The sequence below is a fragment of the Diabrotica undecimpunctata genome, chromosome 8 (genome assembly GCF_040954645.1).
Source record: "Diabrotica undecimpunctata isolate CICGRU chromosome 8, icDiaUnde3, whole genome shotgun sequence".
Lineage (NCBI taxonomy): Eukaryota > Metazoa > Arthropoda > Insecta > Coleoptera > Chrysomelidae > Diabrotica > Diabrotica undecimpunctata.
Genome location: NC_092810.1, coordinates 38,979,775 through 38,998,074, shown reverse-complemented (window position 1 = coordinate 38,998,074; position 18,300 = coordinate 38,979,775). Strand labels below are relative to the sequence as shown.

At 34.8% G+C, this 18,300-nt stretch overlaps 1 protein-coding gene across 9 annotated transcripts in view; it reads left to right on the top strand.

Moving 5' to 3' along the window:
- The window catches only part of tmod (tropomodulin), a 351,180-nt gene that overhangs the window by 282,255 nt on the left and 50,625 nt on the right, over positions 1-18,300 (top strand). For 2 of the 9 annotated variants that reach the window (XR_011951597.1, XM_072540127.1), the window contains exon 8: positions 1,867-1,939. The exons of the other annotated variants lie outside the window; for them this stretch is intronic. Coding sequence is in view for 1 of the 2 variants with exons in the window: in XM_072540127.1 (XP_072396228.1) it covers positions 1,867-1,937 (71 nt within the window). In the remaining variant the exon portion in view is untranslated. The remainder of the gene's footprint in view (positions 1-1,866; positions 1,940-18,300) is intronic. 9 annotated transcript variants of the gene reach the window in all.

The window sequence follows — 18,300 nt, the reverse complement described above, 5'->3', positions numbered from 1 at the left end:
TAGATTGTCCTTTCGGTTGAAACAACAAGTTGATTCAACAGGGTAGCGCGTTCCTTTTTGAAGTTTTTCACAGATGGTAATTTATGTTTTTTCTCTCTGTCCAATCTTTGTTTGTTTCCCTGGATCCGAAATTTCGTGAGATAAATGAACCCGACTTGAGATCAAGTGCCAACGTTGTTGTCAGACTTTGTCGAATAATACCTCGTAATGAAAATTACAGAATATATTTCGATAATTTTCATACTTCGATACCTTTGATGGTCTACCTATTGCAACGTGGTATTTTCTCGTTGGAAACGGTAAGACGATCGAGATTACCTAATTGTAAGCTACCTTCTGACCAGCAATTAAAAAAAAACCCAAAGGATCTTCTTATGAATTCATATGCGATATTAATTTTGTTAAGGTATCTTCAGTAATTTGGTTGAATAATAAACCTGTTAGATTCCTATCAACATATAAAGGTAGAATGTCACTAACTGAGGCCAAACGTTGGGACAGGAAGCAACATAAATACGTCATTATTGAATGTCCAAGTTTGGTTTCTGAAGATAACTCTCATATGGGTGGAGTTGACGCTACGGACAGTTATATTGGTCGTTATAAGATAAAGATGCGGACAAAAAAATGGTATCTTCGGTTATTTTATCAGCTCTTTGATATGACTATTGTCAACAGTTGGCTCCTCTATAGAAGATGTTGTGTACTTCACAATAAGCAATGCAAGGCTAACAGTATTAATTTTTTATTGAAACGAGGAAGACCTTCTGATCAAAGCATTGAGAAACTTGAGTTGCAAAAAAAAGAAGAAAATCGGCAACTGTAAGAACTGCTTTGTCAACTTTCACTAGAACTGAGTTTGTCCCTTTGATGCGCAAACTATTTTTACAATTTTATTACATTGTCCAGATTTTTTTGGAAACTTATAAAAGCAAGTAGATTATGATTGTAACTGATATTGGAAGGGGCTCGTAATAGGAAAAAAGTAGAGTAAAAATCGGCAAAAGCATTTCACATTTATAGATCTTTATAAAGCATATGAAAATTTAATTGACGGCTCCCTATATAAACGTTCTTCGTATTCGATTCATCGAACACCTTTATACCAAAGTATTGAACCGGTTTTTTTAGGTTTTTTAGGAACCGTGCTTTGTCGGTATACGTACAGTATAGATACATCTACAACGTATCTCGCATCTACAATTGCCGCCGTGGAATTTTTTATCAAAGCCGAGAAAGTAAAACACTCATTTTCGCTAGAACGCGTCTCCGAAAATCAAGTCGTATTTTATACACTCCACGAACTGGAGTTTCCTCTTTTACTTTTTCCATTTTCTCGGAAAAGCTATACAGAACACACTTTTCACGGCAAATAAACTGCACGAGACGACGTTTTTTTAACAGATTTAAGAACACGATCCTGCATAAAATTTCGTTTAGAGGTAATATAAGGGGTTAGGTACTGTTTTAGGGGTGAAACAAAAGGTGTTACTTCAGTCATGCATCGTTTTTCTTAGTGAGATTTGACGACTGTGCGGCGAGGATGAGGTAACCATTTTCTTTCACTTCTAATACAAATATATTAGTCATTTTATTTTCAAGAAGCAAAAAAGTTGCTGTGTAAAGTAAACAACTAAAAAGAAATGTCAATTTTGGTGATTTATTATATATAATAATTGTAAAAGTGTCTTGGACAAGTTCAGTACTAATATATGAACAGAAAAAAACATATTGACTCATCCTAACCCGCATCATTAGTTTGTTCTTTTAAAATCACACCCCTACATACACAAAAATTTATGTTATATTGTTATACACACCCCTTTTATGTTGTTCCTCAATAAAACCATTGTTTTTGTCCGGCAGTACGAAAAGACTTGAAATTGCGGCTGCAGTTCAGGTTTTTTAATCACAGAAAAACACCCCTAATTAAGTGAAGGTACCTATAGAACAACATTTCAGCATAACACTACGATGTTCTCCACATTTTTGTCGACAGATGGATCCCGTTTGTGTGGGATCCGGCGTAAATGTGGGGAATATTGGACGAAGCTATTATCGTTTGAGTTGACGCAAGCTCTTCAGTGCTTAACTAACATATACAAGGTGATATTATAACGCTGGTACAGTGATTTTGTATAAAAATAAGAATCTTCTGGTATAAGTATACTTTAACAGGAGAATATTAATACGTTTTGATCAGTATACTTATAAATATATACAAAATACGCCAATTTTGACATAATGCTGTTCATTGGGAGAACGACAGATGTTATTATAAATTTTTTTAGTAGAAACAGTCAAAAATTAAAATTGAAAGTGTACGGGATATCAGAAATTAGAGTTACACAACTTAATAAGCCCTAGGTTTTCACCCAACGTGACCGGAAGTCGATATAGGAACTCTTCGTGTAACTGTCCTATATTAATCGTCGATTAATATAGGATTTCACAAATTTTCAGTCATTTTCCCAAACTTGCGGCCCTCACTTTTTGATCGGAAGTGTTATAAAACCGGAAGTATATATTTGTTTACGTGTTGCTAAGTCGCTTTAAAACAGTACTTGCGGTTGCAACTCTGGAATCGGAAATCCGAGGTCAAATGTCACACCTTTAATACCATCTTTGGGTTATAAGCTTTCATTTGATACCTCCCTGGTTATTGTACTTATTCTAATAACGGAGGAGTTGTGTTTACGGACGGACAGACAGACATGGATAATTCAAGGTTTTCACCATTTTTTTTACTGTAAAATGGGTGAAAACAATTTAAGCTTACACTCCCAACAGATTCTCTTTCTTACAGTGGTTTTTAAAGCTTTTCTCACAATTTGATATATTTCTTTAAGAACAATGTTTTCGTTGATCTTAAAATGTGTGGCAATTTCTACGATAATCTTTTTTCCTGGACTCCGCTGGGAGCTATATTCGAAGAACAAGTGGGATGACCTCGCCAGTCGATGTTTGGTGTTTTGTTCGCTTTTGACGACTTTCACATGCTGCTGTTTACTAAGATAACTGCTTGTGTGGCTTTCCATCTAGTGGTACATCTCGATATAAGTCTCTTCCATTATAAATATGGATTAAGAGAGTAGACTTAGGCAAGATATAGGGTTCTTGAACTGCTAAGTTGAGCAAGCAAACAGCTTCGGTGTGCAAGCAAACGCATATTGAGTCCTTTGCGCGAAGTTGCCTTCGCATCGTTCCAAAACTTTCATTGACCTACCATCTCGTTCATAATTGATCTCCAAGTTTGTGCTGGGCGCCCTCTTTTTTTCCTTTGAGGTTTCCACTCTAGGACAGTCTTTGAAATACAGGATCTATTTTTACGAAGTATGTGGTTGATCCAACCCCACTTTCTGTACTTTATTTCATTCTCTATCCCCTTCTGTTCGGTATTAGCCCAAAAAATACGAACAATTCTTTGCAGACATTTCTTAATAAGGACCTGAAATTTGTTAATAAGTTTTTTTGTCACTTATGACACTTCCAAGGATTCTCATGGATTTAGTTTCATTAATATTGATTTTAAAATCCATTTTATTGGCTTCAGTGGAAACGGTTGACGATTGTATAGCCACATCTTGGAACAGAAGACCAAGAACTGCTTAAATAGACGAGCGAAAAAATCTAAAAAGAATATATTATGGAAGAGTGGAAGAGCAAGGCATTACAACTTTTAGTTGTATGTAAGCTATTCTGTAACGTTGATGATGATGATATTGCGCTGCAACAAACTCTTATAAGGTATCGAATTCTTGCTCTACAACCAGAGCATACAGCATCACTCGTGTCTCTAAATCTACGTTTTAAGTCAACATTCTACCTATTATTGTTTTGAATAAAGCAAATTTCAAATATATCACCAGTTTTTGTTGAACATTATTTCCCGTCAGAAAGCAATGCTTCACAATACACACAATTAAGATGTTCCCAGTATTCAAATGAATAATCCCATTTTTCAAGTGATTACTTACTCACAATCTGCTCTAGAGAACTAAAATTTACTACCCATCATCAGGTCCCCGATAAAAGGTTACATAACAGCTAAAAAAATTACAGTTGTTAGTGTAAATTATTCCAATTATACTTAATATTGGCATAACTTTTTCCACGTGGTTTAAAACATACAATTGTTATTTGAGATACCGTGTAGAGATCTACAAAATATTTTATAGCCGGTACTCGTCCAAACATACTAGTTTCTGCTAAATAACTTTTTAATATTCTTTGTCGTTCGCCCTTTAACTTGTATTCTTTTGAATGTAGCGCACATTGTATATATTATTTATAAATATTGGAATCTTAAAACAGCAAATCCGTAGCAATAATACACCTTGTATAGTTATAATCGATGTTTTATTTACAAAATATGAAGAAAAGCTAACATGCTTCAAATAATAATGGATGGTTTTTTATTTAAAGTAGTAATAACATGATATTTTATTTTAACCATGATTCTCTCTATATGAATATATTTTCAACTCTACATAGTATCCCAAACTGTTTGAAAAGTTCTTGATACCAAGAGCTATGAAAAAAGCTAACTCAAATCCACGAGAAAAAGTACGATAATATTCCAAGAAGTTTATGGTGAAATAGTACATTCAAAAACACAACATATACAGCTTATTTTTAACCTGTTTAGGTATACCATATAATTTATAATGAAAATAGTATATAAATTTTACGTTTTCAACTAGAATTCAATTAATACCTTAGATTGCTATTTTTTTACTTTTTCTTGCAGCTCTTAATGTATTATACCGCAGTAGGAACCACTATCGGTATTGCAATGTGTTATCTAAGGATGCTTTAGTTTATTCTATATAAATATTATACTGACGAGTAAATAGTTTTATGGCAGTGTCCCCTAATTCACTCTTAATATAATAAATAATAAAGAATTTATAACTTTTTATAGAGAGCGGTGCATTTTGCATCAGAAAACATAAATGCCGGTCCTTTCTGTCTAAAAGTCTGTTTTTAATTAATACTAGGACAAGTTTCGGTCTTTAATGAGCCCTATCTAGTCCAGTCGTCAGAGACTTGACCCCTAAAAATCATACGAACAAGCTGAATTTTGCAGAGAATATTAATTTTGGGACCCCAAAAAAGATGCAAAAAAGTTTACCACTGTTATCCCCGGGCTTCCTCCTAAAACCCCCTTCGTAGGCGGGTAAAACGCAAAAAAATCGATTTACCAATAATTTATATACCGTAGAAAAAAATCTTTCAAATAAAAAATGTAGCTGAGAAAATTTTAAACAAAAATGTTTGTTAGCAATTTTTGTGTAGCATGAACCGTTCTTTTAGAAACAACGCTTGAAGTGACCGTCGATTTTGCATGATACGCTCGCGAAATCAATGTTCAATAAAATTTGTACCAGCGGGACGGTAAAAACTCGATATCTTTTGATCCAATCGTCCTATCGACCAAAATCAAGATGCGTTTTAAAGGCAAAGAGTGCAGCTTTCGTATGCAGTTTTTGTATTGTGCCGGGAATAAACTCAGTTTTTATAAAGGTGTTAAATAAATTAACGTGGCGCGGTTTTGCCATTTTTTACGATTCTCGTGAGATCAATAAAATTGATCACTTTCGTTGACCAGTTGTACTCAAATTTCCATTTTTAGAGATCAATCTTTAAAACCTTTAATGACATGTGATCAATCTTTAATGACATTATTGAAATATGAATAAAAAACGCAGAATTTAATGTTTTACATTACAAACGATCACACGTCACGGGAAATGCATTTAAGAATACTTTTTTGAGTGTAGTTTATTGCAGAAGTTTTGTTCTTTTGGAAAACGTACTAGTGTAATTGAAAAAAAAAAAAAATGTTTTAGATCTTTTTTTGTGTGAAAGTTTAAATCCAGCGTTTTTTAAGCATATTTCAAATGCCTCACATTTGTTGCCTAAAATCAAAACTAAAATTTTATGTTATAGGTTTTAAAGATTAGGCTTTAGTAATCGAAACTTCATAGTGGCCAGTCAATGAAAGGGATAGATTGTATTGATCTTGTGAGAATCATAACAATGACAAAAAATCGCGTCACGTTTATTTCTTTAACACCAGTGTAAAATCTGAGTTTATTTGCGGTAAAATACAAAAACTGTGTACGAAAGCTGAACTCTACCTTTAAAACGCATCTTGATTTTGGCCAATAGGTCACTTGAATCAAAATAATCGAATTTTTACCGGCGAGCCGATATCAATTTTATTGAACATTGATTTCGCGTGCGTAACTGACATGCAAAACCGACGGTTGCTTCAAGCGTTGTTTCTAAGAGAATGGTTCATTCTACAAAAAAATGCTTATAAACATTTTTGTTTAAAATTATCTCAGCTACATTTTTTATTTAAAACATTTTTTTCTACGGTGTACACATTCGTGGTAAATTGATTTTTTTGCGTCTTTACCCCCCCCCCTGCGAGGGTTTAGGGGGAGGCCCGAGGTAAAATTTTTTGCATCTTTTTTGGAACCCCAAAATTAAAATTCTCCGCAAAATGCTTGCGACTTGTTCGTATGATTTTTAGAGATTAAGCGGCATTTTCGTCTCTGACGACTGGAGTAATCAGATAGTGATACAGAACAGACTTGCAGAAAGATAATACTGCAAGACCGAATTTCTTCCTATTATATATAGATATCGACTGTCCCAAAATTCTGGAAACGCCTAATGATCTCTTAAATCGTTGGTCCCAATTATACAAAAATAAGGATACACCCATTTTGTAATATAAATAATTAAAATTTGATGTTTGTTACGTTGACAGATTTACCATATTCTCATATCATTAGCTACTTTTGTGTTTTAAATACAACACTCTGTATATTGTACCTTCATTGAAATTTCTACTTTAAACCGTATACAATACTTTTGTAATTCTCTTCATAGTCATATTGAATTTACAATAGAAACAGAACAAAATCAATCCATAAATTTTTTAGATTTAAAAATTAAACCAGACTTAAAAACAAACATGACTTCTCCATATTTCATAAACCTACCCATACTGACACGACTATTCACAATTCATCATCCCATCCCACACAACATAAACTGGCAGCCTATCATAGTATGTTACATAGATTAACAGCAATTCTTATGTCAAAATCCAATTTTGAGACAGAATTAAATATCATTAAGCAAATAGCAGTAAACAATGGATACAACGAACAAACAATTAATAAAATGTTAAATCAAAAACTACACAAGAAAGCCCTGAACTTAGTATTTCCACCACCAGAGAAAAAACCCAGTACCTTCTGCTCGATTACATATACAGGCAAAATATCAACAAAAATAGCCAAACACATAAAAAAGAAAGGATTAACACCAGCTTTCAGAACAAATAACAACCTAGGCAAATATATTAAAAACAACATAAAAAACACTTACACAGTGGTGTGTACAAACTTAAATGTGGCGACTGCCCAAAAACTTACATTGGTCAAACAGGTAGAAATTTTAATAAACGAATAGCAGAACATAAAAGGGCTTTCAATAATAGAAAAACAGATTCTACATACGCACTTCACCTTCTAGATCATAATCATTCTTTTAATGACGAATTTAAAATTCTACACATTCAAAATAAAGGCCTTAAGCTATCTTTGTTAGAATCTATGGAAACAACAAATTAAAAAACACAGATATAATTCTGAATGACCAGCTTGAGACAAACAGTTCTCCCCTCCTCAACCTATTTCATTAGAGACTATAAAGTGTAAACCCATGCCAGAAACAGATCACTTGAGAAAGGCAATTAGCCGAAACAGCTGTAGTGATAAGAATTTAAAATAAATTTTGTGGAAGTTGTGAAAACAAAGTTTTCAGTGTTTTATTGTTACATAAAATGAATTTCCATCAAGTAACGGTCGAATCCATCAATTACTTTTGTATTCGTTTGAAAAATCTAAAGGTTTAAAAAAGAGTTGTTGCCTCTTTTTAACCCTGTTTAAAATTTACACCTAAAAAGCACTAGAGAAATGTCTTTTCAAAAGTGTAGAAATTTCATTTAAAAAATATCAATACCTATCGCCCATTCCATTTTCCATTACGACGAAGGGCCCAAAACGCACGTCTTCGCAATACGCGATACCTCCACATATAACTAAAGCTAAACATTCCAGATATTCATCGTTTCGTATTATCCGGTATATATATTTTGCAGATTTATCCAGGCATTATTTCATTCGGGTACATGGGGCCTTTTTGAAATTATCATCATCAATTCCCGCGCGATGGACAGAGCCGAAATAAGCTTAGTAGAAACTTCCGATGGGTGTCAAAATATTTAGATTTATATTATACACACGGAAGAACTACTTGTTAGCACGTTGTTTCTCAAGAGTTTCACAAAAATCGGTCGAATTTGAGATTTCGGTCTCTCCTTTTCGTTATTTAGAGTTTTATCCGTTGTTGTTCAGGTGATCTACTACGATGATTCTATTCTGTTTTTTCCTATTTTCTACAGTTAATTGAACTCTTTTTTGGCTTTTGTAAACGGTATTTTATCAATGAGTGAGAGTTCTATCAATGGTAGAGCTCCAAACTACCAATCCGAGAAAGGTTGACTGTCAATGTTTAACCACTGAACGACCCTTCAGAAACGGTGGGTGCCAATGGGAAATAATATAACTACCTTCGAAAGTTGGGAGCCATTGTAGAACAATAAAACTCCCAGCTTTCTTTGGGAGCCAATTGTTAGGCCTCGTTTAGATAAGTCTCTCAGATGTGAGAACGTCTTATCTTAGGAGTAAATGTGAAAAAAGGGTTTGACTAGGACAAATAAACTAAGATATTAACTAATCATATTTATTGTACATAAATAAATATAAAAATTAAAAATTTTAATATTAAATAAAATTAAACCAAACAAATCTTGCCTATAAGGTTTAGATAAAAAGATTTTTAAATGATACTTAAGTACGGCTTCAGATGTTGTCTTCAAGTAGCTGGACAGGATTGCAGTAGAATATAGTGGTTAGATGTAGATATAGATACTTTCATGTTCTAGATATCTTCATGTGGCCATTGGGCTCTAAATAGCAGCAGTTAATATTTCATAGTCGACCATGTGCTGCTGAATTCTTCAACCAAAAAGATAGACCAAAATTAGGCCAAAAGGTTACCAGGTTGGTAACGTAAGAGAGTGTGTGGGTGCAAGCTCTTTTGTTATACAGCAATATCAATTCGTTTCTCGTATAAAGGGAAAAAGCCTAGTTCCTTAATCTTAGATCCATTGGTATACCAGACGAGTGAACCTTCTTCCAGTTTCAGTTCAACTTCTTCACCCATTTGGTGGTTTTTTATGACCAAATTCAAATGGTGTTTCGAAGCAAAGCCGAATTTGACTGGCATGGCATCTGTTGGACTGTCCTTAGAATCCAAAGGAATTTCTTCCAAGATTTTTAGGTGGTCTACTAGATCTCCAGGCTTCATTATTTGTATCTGTAGCAGTTTTAACTCGGTAGTTACTGCTTCCATCCTTTTTCAGAACTGCAAGGGGGCATGTTGACATTGCGGCTGTAATTCAGATGCATATGTGACCATGGGCCTAAATAATCGTTTTATATGACCAGAGGGTCATTTTTGCTTTTTAGGCCCCAAGTCTATCCAAATGTCTTCCGGCCTTAAATAGAGTCACTTAATTAGTAAGGTTCAATTTTATACACAAAAACAATGGTATGCACGTAAGCTAAAGTTTTCACGTGATCGGTCCAATCATGATAAAGATTCTTGCTGTTGACGTTCAGTGCTACTACTGAAAACACGATTAATTCTGTACATGATATTGTTCTGTACACAAAGCATGCAATCACAGCGTGAGGCTGTGTACATCTCAACTGAATGGATGTTACTAGGAGCTACTAACAACATAGAATACCCATTTAGATTTTTCTTAACATTTGGCCAGTTCTCAAAAGAATTAAACTGATTTTGTGCGCCGATTTACAATAAATTATGAATGAGACCTGGATTTTTTACTGAACCACAAAAGTCATAACCAACAAAATCAATAAACTAACAACTTTATCAGATGAACAACAAGGATTCAGATCTGCATAGACGCCGTATTTGTACTAAGACAAATCACAGAAAAGGCCATCGAGTACAATAAACCAGCATATCTATGTTTTATAGACCTGACAAAGGCCTTCGATCGCATCCAAGTCGAAGACGGCTTACACCTAATGTACAAAAGAAACATACCAATCAATATTATACAAACCATCGAAAACATCTACTTCCATAATCGAATGCAGGCAAAGATAAATGGAAAACTAACACAGTGTATATAAGTACAAAGCGGAGTCAGACAGGGTGACTCGTTAAGCCCACTTCTCTTTAATATAATAATGGACGAAATAATGCAAGAAGTACGTAAAGGCCATGGTTACAGAATGGGGAACAAAGAGATCCAAATATTATGTTATGCAGACAACGCCGCATTAATCGCCGAGACAGAAGACAAGCTCCAAAGATTAACACACATCTTCAATACAACAGCCAAGAAATTCAATATGATAAGATCAGCAGAAAAAAAAAACAATGTATGACAACATTAAACAGCTACCACGATGTAAAATCGAAATTGATGGGAAAATAATAAAGCAGGAAGCAAGGTTTAGATGTCTGGGAATAGATATAACTAGTTACGGAGATGTTGAAGAAGAAGTACGACAACAAAGTTTAAAAGCAAGTAAAGCGGCGAGATCTCTTAATGACACAATATGGAAGAACAAACACCTAAGACAAGACACAAAAACAAGAATCTATAAAGCAGCAATTAGACCTATATTAACATATACAGCGGAGACAAGACCTGACACATGTAAAACGAGACGACTACTAGAAACAACAGAGATGAAAGTACTCGGACGCATATCGGAGAAAAGTCTATTGGATAGGGAGAGAAGCGAAAACATAAGAAGGGCATGCAATATAGAAGACATAAATGGATGGGTGACAAAACGGAAACAGGAGTGGACGAACACATTAGTAGGATGGCAGAGGATAGGATAGTACGAATAGCACGAGATAAGTCACCAAATGGACGAAGAAGTATTGGCAGACCAAGAAAAAGATGGTGCGATAATTTAAACAATTTAGGAGGCTAATATTGAAGAAGAAACAGGCTTTAAAGCCTACATACAAAAAGGAAGAAGAAGAAGAAGAAGATCTTGAACTGTGATAACCAACGGCAGAAATTGTTTTAACTTTTAACCTGCATTAAATCAGAAGTATATTATATAAATCTTTTGATTCAGTTGCACTAAAAAATTCGTCTTGGAAAAAGATTCATCTACTACGAAGTAAAATTGCTGTTAAACTCAGTATGATCGTTTGGAACATCTAACCTAATAATCAGATTTGGTTTCCTTCAACTTCAATCTGACCAAAACTACAAACGATTTCTACGTGAAAAACGTAGATCATCGCAGGCGTAGATTGGTACTGAGTATTGAGTTTAAGGGGAATTCTTCTTCTAGTGACGACTCCACTAATGAAGGTTGGCTATAACAATTGCAAATGCGTTTTTATCATCTGCTTTTCTTAAAAGCGTCTGTGTATTTAACCCGGTCCAGTCGCGAATGTTTTTCAGCCAGGATATTTGTCGGTTACCAGGACTCCTTTTTCCTTCGATTTTACCCTACATAATTAGCTGCAACAACTCGTACTTTTCATTTTTAAGTATATGCCCCAAATATGCTGTCTTTCTCCTTTTAATGGTGATTAAAAGTTCCCTGTCTCTTCCCATTCTGTGCAAAACCATTTCGTTCGTAATATGATCGGTCCATGGTATTTTCAAAATTCTTGAACTATACATATATAGTATAATATATTGCGGAATGGTATACAATAATCTGTTTGGCTTAGACAATGATTTTCATAATCCCAAAAAGGTGTCGAAGCTTTTGAAAACCGTGTTTCTACCACAGAGTAGATTTTTTTTCATTTATTTTTGTAAAAACTTAAAACGGAATATATGGGTGAGACAATGAAACAGTAAAAGGCCAAAACCTACCAATTTTTTGCAATTGAATGGATGTCAATGAAACTTGCATTCGCGAGAAATTTTGTGAATTAAAGTGGTGTTGTCGAAATGAAAATTGCATTATTGCACAAGGAAAATGCATTTTCCAAAGTGCATTTTAAGCGATGAAAAATAATAAATTTGTAAACCGGAAATAATTGGCGGAAATGAGTTCAATATTACTACCCGGGGTTTTTTTTGCTCGCTGAACACTAATATCATAGAATAACACGGCGATGGAATAACACACTTTATTCTGGGCCCGATGCACCTCGGCCCAGAACGAACTGATTTTGTATCGAATTTCCATAAAACTCTAGAAGACGAGTCCCCTCCTGGGCACCAGATGCTTTAGAGACCATTGCCGACATCATATTTGTGTTTAGCGACCCCAAAACACCTTTGAGTAGTAGTATAGAAATAAACTTTGGAAAATGTGTTTTCCTTGTTCAATATTGCAAATTTTATTCATCATCACTTTAGTTCACAAAATTTCGTAACAAGTGTGCAACAAGTTTCATTATCATTCATCCAACTGCAAAAAATTGGTAGGTTTATTGCATCGCCTAATAACACAAGAATCGTGGCAGTAGGAAACAAAATGCAACATAAGAAGGATATAGTAACATGCATAAGACAAAGACCAATAACATGTAGAAGATATATAACGGTCACTGGTAAAAATGGTTATATTGGTAAACTAATAAATAAAATGAAATTTCGACTCAAAGTGATTCTTTTATATAGTTATTGACTTATTAGGAATAAAAACTATACAATCCGCATCTGTCTGCCGTTACAAAACAGCCAATACAAAGCATTGTTTTGGCGAACGGTTTTTTGTCGGTTTTTTTTTATCCATGGCAGTTTTGTTTGTCCCTCGTCCGCTGGCCTGCGTTCCTCTAACAATTTATCGCATGGAATTAATCTTGGACACAGAGGCTATTCACGATTTGACTTTTTAATTTTTATACTCATTAAACGGATAGATAGCGAACGGAATTTTTCATAAAAGTATTTTTCGATTTTTCACTAACCGCTATTTCCCTGTCGGCTTTAATAGAAAGGATAAAGTCTGTTCGGCTACTCCAGTTCCGGTTACCAAATAGGCACACGAATGCATTTTTGTTGTATCGAGTCAAATGTCAATTTTGACATTTATTGAAAGTGGAAATTCAACCATTGACGTTCTATTGGAACTTGGAAAGTGGAGTAAAGTGGAAAGTGTCGAAACGGTCTATTATCTCATTACTTAATTACTTCATTAAAAAAAAAATAACTTTTATCTTGGAGATGTGACGTCATCGATATTTTTTTTAAATAGAACGGGCATATTTTTATCTAAATAACTAAAAGCCCATATTTTCTAAGTACAACCGTACCAAACTTATCACATTCAAACTTCAGTATACAGAGTTTAAATAAAACCAGTGCTCGTATTTCTTAAAATTTAATTCAAAATTTATTTTACAAAGAAAATTATTAAAGAATATGAAAAGCCATATTAAAGACAAAGAAATAAAATAATTACAACAAATGGTCGAATGGAGTGGCCTAATGTTGTACGATACAGAAGGTAGATTGTTTATCTATTAAAGATAACTATAAAAATATTAAAGATAGACTGTACTCAGTATATTACCAACAATCAAATAGACTGTGGAGACATGTCAAATTCCTTAGCTACAAGACAGTAAGTTCGTAGTCACCATCGGATATGTCAATATTAAATTGATTTGTTGTGTCACATCGATTTAGAAGTCTGGACTAGTATTTTTTTGAGAAATATTACCCTAATAGGAATTATTTGAAATTACGATGGTGCTGTCAGAAAAACAGCGAATAGAAGTTTTGATGATCTTAGGTTACGACGATCGTAAAAGAAGTATGGCGGAAGTATGCGATATCTTTATTAAAGATATCATTGATTGAGCATTGAGCAATTTTTAACTGCAACATTTCCAGATGTCAATAATTCTGGTCAAATAGATCCGACCATTTGGTTTCATCAGGATGGAGCAAGTCTACATTATGCTGTAGTGGTTAGAAATTTTCCAAATGAACCTTTCTCCAATCGCTGGATTGGACGGTTCTACATTGAATGACCTGCTAGGTCACCAGATTTGAATCCCATGGACTTTTCTATTTGGGGTTATTTGAAAAGTAAGAGGTGTATGTAAACCGACCTACCAGTTTAGTAGACCTCAAAAAGAGAAATACTGAAATGCAACAACTTACACCAGTGATGTTGTCAAACATAACCCAAGAATTCATTAGACGTCTTGGATACTGTCAATTAAACCAATGAACTCAATTCGAGCATTTGAAAGAAAGACTCATACGAAAACGCTCTAAACGAGATTGTTAACCGCCACAATAGAAAAGACTTGCGAAAATTCTACCAGAAGATAAACAGCTGCAGAAAAGAATTCAAACCCAGAATAACAGTATGTAAAGACAGAGATGGTTCCATAATTAGTGACAAAGAACAGATACTAAACAGGTGGGCGAATCATTTTGAAGAACTGCTTAGCGATAGTCGTGAAGAATACCAAATAAAAATTACTTTGCCTGAAATGGATGAAAACGCTCAAGAGTCGCCCCCCACCGAAGAAGAAATTAGAGAAGCCATTTTAAAACTGAAAAATAACAAAGCTCCCGGTTTGGACAATCTTCCAGCCGAACTCTTTAAGAATGGTGGTGACACCATTTCTAAACACATGCATAAATTAGTAACCGAAATCTGGCAACGGAAGGAAACGCCCGCGGACTGGAAGTTAGATGTAATGCACCCTCTTCACAAAAAGCGAGATATGATGGTGTGTGATAATTATAGGGGCATCACCCTACTTAACGTGGCATATAAAGTATTATCCAACGTATTGTACAGAAGATTGATCCCATATGCTGAACAAATAGTTGGGAACTACCAGTGCGGTTTCCGACCCAATAAATCAACAACGGATCAAATCTTCACAGTCAGGTAGATTCTTGAGAAAACGCTTGAGTTCGGAGTTGACACCCACCACATATTCGTGGATTTCAAAGCAGCATACGACTCAGTCAACTGACAAAAACTTCTACAGGCTATGGTGGAATTTCAAATGCCGCTTCATCTTGTTCAACTAACGGAACTTACACTCACAGGCATAGAGAGTGTAGTCAGAATCTAAAACGACTTTTCCAGACCCTTCCATTGTAAAAATGGACTGAGACAGGGAGATGGACTGTCGTGTCTCTTAGACATACCACAATATGGCACTCTCGAGAGTGCCATATTAATACGAATGGCACCATCTTTAATAAATCTGTACAAGTGGTCAGATATGCAGATGACATAGACATTATTGCTAGGTCCACAGAATCTCTGATCGAAGCATTTCGATCACTAAGGGCGTCTGCACTTAGAATGGGATTAAAAATAAACTCACAGAAAACCAAGTATATGTATTGTACTAGATCAGACAACCAGATACCTAGACTATTAATTGATGATCTGGAACTAGAAGGTGTGGACACCTTCGTCTACCTGGGCTCGCTGCTGACCAAAGACAACAATGTCAGCGAAGAAATTAAAAGAAGAATAATGCTTGCCAATAAGTGCTGAGGAAACATATGGCCCCAAAACTACCCAGAAAAATTAAAGTTACCATATATAAAACACTAATAAGGCCAGTGTTAACATACGGGTCTGAAACGTGGTCACTTACACAGAACGACCAAGAATTGCTTAAACGTTTCGAGAGAAAAATTCTAAGAAAAATATATGGAGGAATCCAAGAACAGGGTTTGTGGCGTAGGCGCTACAACTTTGAGTTATATAGAAGTTTTGGGGAACCTGACGTTGTAAAATACATATATTAAATTAGGACGCCTTCGATGGGTAGGACATGTAATTAGGCGAGATGAACATGCAACGATCAGAAAAATTTTCGACCGAAGAGAACCAGTGGGAAGACAAGCCAGAGGAAGACCAAAACTTAGGTATCAAGATAACATAGGGGATGATCTAAAATCTATCGGAGTTAAAGCATGGAGAAGAGATGCCAGAGACAGGGGCGAATGGAAGATTGTTCTGAAGAAGGCTTTGGCTCATAACGAGCTGTAATGCCACTGATGATGATGATATTTATTTGATTTCTCTGGTTTCCTTTACAGTCTGTATACTGAAGTTTTGATGAGATTAGTTTGGTACGGTTGTACTCAGAAAATATGGGCTTTTAATTTTTAGATAAAAATATGCCATGTCTATTCTATCCTATCTATTCTATCACATCTGCTAAGGTAGTGCGGGTAAAAGTTATTTTTTTTTAATGTTCAACAATAAAAATCGACCTGTCTAGAGCTTTACTCTGAAAATAACTAAGTCATGAGACAATAGACCGTTTCCACACTTTATGAATGCACTGTATATTATACAGGGTGGTCCATCCTATACTCCTCGGTCTCTGTACGGAAAACGAATAACATGTTTAGAAAAATCGAAATAAATCAAAACACCCTGTATTTAGGTATAAGGAACCCTCATAAAAGTATAACTTATCTTTTACGTCTTTTTCCATAAGAAAAAATATAACTTTGATATACCATCCTTTTTTGGAGCACCCTGTATAATTCACATTTTTTTTTAAATTGTAGTATTAATGACCCTGTATAGTTCTGTCATCGATACGAAGTAGCATTCATCAAAAGACTGTAGATGACATTGAAAAGTTTTATTCAGAATGGCACAATACACTGAAAATTTTTTCAGCTGTTTTTTTTCTTGACTGGCCTAAATTTGTCACACTGTTCTAAGACAGACAAGCTATACGTTTGTACAGTTGTACAGTGTTAAAGATTTATAATTTTTGTGTATTCACAGCTTTTTGTATGTATTACACACCAGCTTCTTTTTAATTCTTATATTTTTGCACAATTTATTTTGACGTTTTGGCGTGAAACTTGACAATTATTACTTCCAATAAGTTATTATTCATTGCTATGATAGTCTTTATCCACGAAACTTTAAATTAAAAAACCTACAAATATTATTGCCAGTATTTTTGAGGGGCATTGTGCAGCTCCTGGTCTAAAACCACACCAGATGGAACTAAACGGATTATTCGTCTCTTTCTAGCCTTTCTGACATTTTTAAATAGTTCATTAGTTCCGATTTAAATTGCCTGGTCAAGCTATACAAAAGTTTAAATCTTGAATCGAACTAACTAGCTCAGAAACCGAAAAAATCTGCAACTCGAGACCGACTGGAATTTAAAGTATAGAAGTCTTTTCTGGTGAGACTTTGTGAGTTTCTCTGATTGCCGTAATTTATTGGCGGAGTTTCTATAAATGCAGATTATTAGGGGAATTTATATGGGTCTGTGGTGCATACCGAAATAGGGATCACGGTGCCACTAAGTGCTCGTATTTTATCCCCGCTATTTACATTTATAAAGGATACGAGAGAAAGATAAAAAGTTCTGTTTCTCTTTTATTTATGAGTTTATTAATTTAGTCATCTTAATAATGCAAGTAAAGATAATTCTTCACATCCATTATAATTGTATAGTAGGCGAAAGATCTTTTTGTGTGAAGGTGGAAATCTTCTAAAGATCGTACCAGGTGAATCGTGCCTGGCGTGAGTTGGATTCAGTGTAGATGGTGTACATACGAACACATTTCCCCTTTTGGGGTTCTTGCCACCGGATATATCCAGGATATACTACATACCAACACCACTCTCGGCTTACATGCGTGTCACGTCTTTCCAGAAAAATTCAATCACGCGCGCAGCCTCCCTTATTCCTTTTACCTTTTTTATTTATGTGAATGTTTATATTTTACATTTTATTTATATTTGTTCTTACTGTCTATTTCTATAATTTCTTTCTTTTTTATAATTTTTGTTTTGCATTCCAAACATTCTTAAAATCGTTCTTTTCCCTTCCCATAAACGTCATTATGTCATGCGCTCTGAATGTGCCTACTTTTGTGTACATTTCGGATCTATCTTTATTAAATCTATTACATTCAAATACATAATGCTCCGCTGGGTCATAAACTCCACAGACCGTATCGTTACCATCCGTTGGTTTGCCTATTCTTTCGAGATAGTCTTTGAACTATTTATGGCTTGTTAGGAATTGTGTAAAGAAGTAGTTCGTGCTCTTGGAATTGTAATTGATCCACTCCCTTACATCCAGAATTAGCACCCAAGTCCACATAACCCTCTGTTCATTTTCCCATTCTTGCCACATTCCTGTTTC